At 42.8% G+C, this 5,794-nt stretch overlaps 2 gene segments (V, D, J or C); one reads left to right on the top strand and one right to left on the bottom strand.

Moving 5' to 3' along the window:
* Nucleotides 1-224: 224 nt before the first annotated feature.
* Nucleotides 225-712, bottom strand: LOC115367927 (Ig kappa chain V region 3381-like). The segment is given in 2 exon segments: nucleotides 225-553; nucleotides 661-712. Coding segments are annotated over 2 exon segments (381 nt in total).
* A 1,468-nt stretch (nucleotides 713-2,180) lies between these two features.
* LOC115367587 (Ig kappa chain V-III region MOPC 63-like) overlaps nucleotides 2,181-5,794 on the top strand; it is a 6,419-nt gene continuing 2,805 nt past the window's right edge. Inside the window, 2 exon segments of the V gene segment in view lie at nucleotides 2,181-2,232; nucleotides 2,449-2,743. Coding sequence covers nucleotides 2,181-2,232; nucleotides 2,449-2,743 — 347 coding nt within the window.

The following is a 5,794-nucleotide window of genomic DNA, read 5'->3' as shown; positions in this document are numbered from 1 at the left end:
ACTTTCAGCTTGTTGAGGTGGGAGGTGGCTGTTTGAAGCTCAGAGGGAAAACTGACACTGACACTATCAACAAGATGATATGTTCTAATCAACCATGTGTGTGTGTGTGTGTGTGTGTGTGTGTGTCCTCAGTGAACTGTATCAGTCCCTGCAGTAGCTTCCAGCTGCACCAGTCACTTGTTTCTGTTCAGTCTGACTGAGGGAGGTTTTTGTATGACGCTTTTTCACTGTGTGAACAGAGCTTTACTATTGATATAATGTTGACTCTGACAGTAGTAAACTGCTGCATCTTCAGCCTGGACTCCACTGATGGTCAGAGTGAAGTCACTCCCTGATCCACTGCCTGTAAAACGACCTGGAATCCCTGATTCTCGAGTATTAGCATAGTAAATGAGTTTAGCAGCTTCTCCATCTCTCTGTTGGTACCAGGCTAAAATGTGTTTGCTGTTCCACACATGAACATTCTGGCTGGTTTTACATGTGATGCTGACGGAGGCTCCCAGAGCAGCCCTCACTGCTCCAGGCTGAGTCACTGTGACCTGGCCTCTGGACTCTGAGGACACACAGACAAAAACACAAAGCAGTGTCATGCTTTTCTCCGCTTCATTTCAGAGGGACGGATCTTCATAGAGGAGAGGACTTTGATTCTCTGGACTTTACCTGTCAAGCAGCAGCAGAGGAGAGTCCAGATGAGGATGGAGCTCAAAGTCATGTTTGGATGAGGAGGATTTCTGGGGCTTCTGTTGTCATGAAGGACAGCTGTCAGTCATCCAGTCTTCAACTCTCAGGACTATAAACTCTCCCAGAGCACTGGAGCATGGTGCTGCTGATGCAAAGTGGCTCTCTATGGAAATGCTCTGACCCACTCCAACAGCAAAACACATTACTCTCATCAGGATGTTTCTAAATGTGTACATTAATTTAATATCTGATGGCTTCTTTTTCCAGATTTCTGCAGAACAAACACATATTAATGTAATTTTACTTTGACTTTTCTTTCAACAAATTAAAAAAGTACTTTAAAATGTGTTAAAAATCTGATTTTCCTCTATTTTTGCCCCACTTTTTGAAAAAAGTACTATGTATTAACTGATGTAGAAAAGAAAATTTTCAAATATCTTTAAATATTTTCTCCTTTTATTTCCAGTGTAATGTAAAGGTTGTCAGCTCATACCATGTTTGTGTGCTGATTTGTATGAGAGGCTTCTTAAAGGGAAGTGAAACAGTGTGTGAGTGAGTGACTGCTGGAGCAGAAAAACCATCTGACAGAAACTCCTTAAAGCCTGATGCTTCAGGAGCATCAGCTTCTTCTCCAAGCAGCTGACTGCTGCTCCAAGCCTCATCCAGACGGCCCAAAATGTCTCTGCTCTATAGAGGCCTCCAACATCAGGAGTCCGTTTTGCCTTCTCATCATCTTTCTCTCAACACTGCTTCTTCTCTCCATTTCTATCAACATTATTCCCTGAGGTTGACACCACCCACATAACGCCCACACACTCAAGCCAAGTTTCTGCTGGCCTCCTTCACTTTTCTCACATCTTCCATATTCAGAGCCTCAACCGTAGAGTTCCACCTGTCTGCTTCCCCCTGCATATTCCACCTGTTGTTCTCCTCACAATGTTCTGGTCTTCTCGCTGAAATGGACAGAGACCAATCAAACCCACCGACCTCATGTTTATTCATCAGATGGATCCGTCTCTCAGTCCATCTGAAAGCCTGGCAAACTGCCTCTCCCTTTAAAGATCTGAGATTCCTGCTCTTTCTGATCTGCTCTTCAGCTCAGAAAGCGCTCACCTAGCTACCTGCCCCTGGTTCCATTCACACTGACGGCAAATCCTCCATGTCCTAAATCAAGCTGCTTCTCCAGCCGTTCCTTCAGCATTGGAGTCACTATTCCAGCTTCTCACCATGGTGTTTCTCAACACATTATCCTCGTCATGAGTCACTTGTCTTCAGCAGTTTTTCTCTGTTTCCGCTCAGATGTGAAAGACCTTTGTTATTCACAGTCACCTCTATCTTCTCAGCAAGGTTTTGGGGGTCCGCTGTTCCCTGGAGGATCATTCAAATAGTTGTGTGTGTTTGCATATGTGTCCTGCCTCTCTGCTCTCCACCCGTTAAGAGGCCAGTGTTGATCAGTGGCTGTCCAGGCCTATCAGAGCCACTGACACGCCGGCAGCACAATGATGATGTCACACATTCTCCTGCTGGGCACCCTGGGGCTCCTTGTTCAGGGTGAGACTCTCTTCTGAAAACTTGGCTTCAGGATGCAACCAGCTTTACCACAATCATCTTCTGCTGTGATGGAGAAACACTGAGACCAGCAGCATTCACCTTCTTCCATCTGTTCTCCATGTTAAAGAAATCCTCCTCTTCTGTTTTCATATTCATCATCTTTCTCCAAGCTGTATTTGTCTCAATAACCCTTCTGCTCTCTTGGATATTTTCCAGATTCATCAGGAGAAATCACTCTGACTCAGTCTCCTGGATCTCAGTCTGTTAGTCCAGGACAGACTGTCTCCATCAGATGTAAAACCAGTACAAGTGTTGGTAGCTATCTCGCCTGGTATCTTCAGAAACCTGGAGAAGCTCCTAAACTCTTGATATATTTGGCCACAACCCTTGAGTCTGGAGTTTCAAGTCGTTTTAGTGGAAGTGGATCTGGGACTGACTTCACTCTGACCATCAGTGGAGTCCAGGCTGAAGATTCAGGAGTTTACTACTGTCAGCAGGGTCAAAGCTTCCCGTTCACACAGTGAAACAACGTTGTACAAAAACTTCCCTCAGCTGGAGAGGAACTGATCTGACTCAACAGCTGCAGAGACACTAAAACACTAGAGACTTTGTGAAAAAGTCACAAAATCAGAGTTTAACAGAATTTTAGTGTGTCATTTAACATCAAATTAATGTTTTACTCTTTTATTTGTTTTTGTATTCAGAAATAATGCTTTTCAGACATCAGAAAATAACTCAGTGCACAAAATATTTATCAACTGAACATAGAACTTACTGTGTAATGTTAAAAGCATTTACACATTCTATTTTAGTTCTTCAAACAACCTGTGTATTTTTCCACTCATCAGGCCTACAGATACTCAAAAAAAATGAGTATTCTTCCTTCAGACCTAAGCCTAACCCAGATCTGATGTCAGCTTCTTCCTGTGAGTCTAATTTGATATCAGCTTTGAAGGAGAGATGTTGATTCTTGTTCAATCAGTCAAAGTCTCGTCTCGTCAGCTGGCCTCACAAAACCTAACAAACATGATCACAGCAAACCAGGGGCCTATTCCATCAAGCTGGCTAACGGGATAGCCTGGCTTATTTCGATGAGCCTCGTTAATTTAAGTGAGAGTTCCGTTCCATCAAAGTGGCTTATATTTCAATCAAGAGACACATAGACGAATCAAGAATGAAAGGGGTTTATTATAACGGATGAGCAATTATTAAATGACAAGACTTTGGCGCTTAGACTCTACAGGGAGATTTAATCGAAGGGCGACAGCCCTGAGCGGCATCTAAATAAATCCCCCCATGGAGTCCAGACACTGGTGGTGGTGGTGGGGTGGTGACTGATGGGGCTGAAGATGAGCTGAACTGATGAATCTGGGAAGACCAGGAGGCGATGGGGAGGTGGAGGGGCGCACGACAGCAGCATGAATCTAGAGGCACAGAGAGAGGCATATTTAAAAAAGCCACGGTAAGCTGATAGACTAACGAGGAAGGTGAGGCGCTAGGCCATTGGAAGATGAGAACAGCTGACGAGAACAGCTGATCAAGCTCAGTTGACAGCCCCACAGTGACAGCCGGGAAATTATGAGTGCGCATGCGAGAGAAGAGTGAATGGCATAATAACAGAGGAATAGAATTATTGATGAAAGCGGGCAAAAGATGGTCTTCTTGATTGAACTTACGCTAAGCTCCATAAGTTGCAGCTCAATAACCATGGCAACTCAGTCAGCAGAACTAGCCTGCTCTGTGGCAGGCTTACGGCCAGGCTTAGCTCAGCTGCTGTCAGAGAATGTCTGACGGACGCAAACAGACCCCCAAATGAAGGCTCCGTCATGTCTGTATTGTTGCCCTGGCATCATATATTTAATTTAATTAAATTCAAATTTAGGCTAATTATGTAGCACCATGTCCGTGTTTGTAAATATAAGTTCAGACGTAGCCTATTTCCCACAATGTGACCAAGCATGAATGTACGTGTTTACTTAATAAAAATAAACGTAATGAAAACCATGTGTTATCACTGTCAGTCTCCGAAATCAACCGAATAAACAATCAATTACTCAATCAAATTTTATTCATATAGCACAAGTCATACATCAAATGCAACAACAAGTGTTGAACATAAAGGAGTTATAAAGAGCATGAGGTTAAATAAAAAAGACGCCTTATTTTATTTCCCACCTGCAATTTGCGATGACCCTCTATTCTGCCCGAAGCCAATAGGTTAGTTGACATAGGTGAGGGACGTTTACAAGAACACATATTTCAGTTAATCCCAATTCATCCCACTTTTGGAATGATCCCTTTTTATTTGGATTTTTACATGTAACTATAATTTCAGAAAGACTGTGCCTAAGTTTTGAAATCATTTAGCCTATTAACCATTTTAAAAAAACAACAAAACAAACTCAATCATCATCATTTTGTTCAAGCTGTGAAGACAAAGAATGAAAGCAGTAAATACAGTCCAAACCATGGCTTTTTGTTGTGTTTAAATTTATACTCAGCCTACTTCCTTCTCCAGTTTTTTGATTTCCATATCAAATCGTTTTGAATGATTTCCCTATATTCTTCATATAGTTCCATCAGCAGTGTTTGCTCCGCCGCTGAAAATGTCGAGGCTCCCCTTTTCCCCTCCTTTTGAGACAGTTGTATCTTCGTTTCGACAATCGACTGTTCTGGGCTGCTTATGTGCCCCGTGAACGCGCGCACCTGAGGCTTGTTCAGACGTGGCTAGAATTAACGTTGACTAGACACGGCTGAATCGCGTTAGTGGCACGGGTTGAGGCTTTAGTAGAAGTTGACGCTAATTCAAGCCAGGCTATATCACGTAAGCGCAGTTTTCTTTAGCTGCTTTCATGGAATAGCCCTCCAGAGCATGAAGGTCATTGTCAACGTGTTCCATCAAACCAGGTTTTTCTAATTTATTCATGAGCGGGTTCATATGACAGACATCACATGCCACATGGACAGATCCAGACACAGTGAAATAGGATTAAAATATTGATCTGCAGCAAAAGTAATTCATCAAGGACTAGGACACTGAAAATATAAATACAGTATGACAAGCAGCAATACAAAAACAGGGATATAAACAATAAAAGCCATAATAACTAGGTTTATTTGTGGGATTACATTGATCTTAACTTATACTGTATGTATTTTAATTTTCTATAGGCCTACCTTTAGTCAGCAGGATTCTCCTTATAACAACTAGACTGATGGCAGGCAAGGACTAAGTTCCATGACTCAGTGGCTGGAACAAAGTCAGCCAACAGTGTTTACTTGCAGATGTTCATCACACAGGTTGACAGGCAGAACATCAGGGAAACAGAGTCTGGCAAGGCCATGACTAAAGCCAGGTCAAAAATACACTGAGAGAATAACACAGTACAGATAAAGCTGGTGTGACTGACACAATATTCAAAGACTGACTGCCTCAAAGTGAAGGGAACACAGAGACTAAATACACTAAGTAATGGGACACAGGTGAAACTCATCAGGGCGTGGCAGCATAATCACAGTGGAGCGAACACACAGGGCAGAGCATGTTGATATGGAAACATCT

Source organism: Myripristis murdjan, chromosome 11 (genome assembly GCF_902150065.1).
Source record: "Myripristis murdjan chromosome 11, fMyrMur1.1, whole genome shotgun sequence".
Lineage (NCBI taxonomy): Eukaryota > Metazoa > Chordata > Actinopteri > Holocentriformes > Holocentridae > Myripristis > Myripristis murdjan.
The sequence above is the reverse complement of the archived record's forward strand: the minus strand, read 5'-3'. Positions and strand labels throughout refer to the sequence as shown.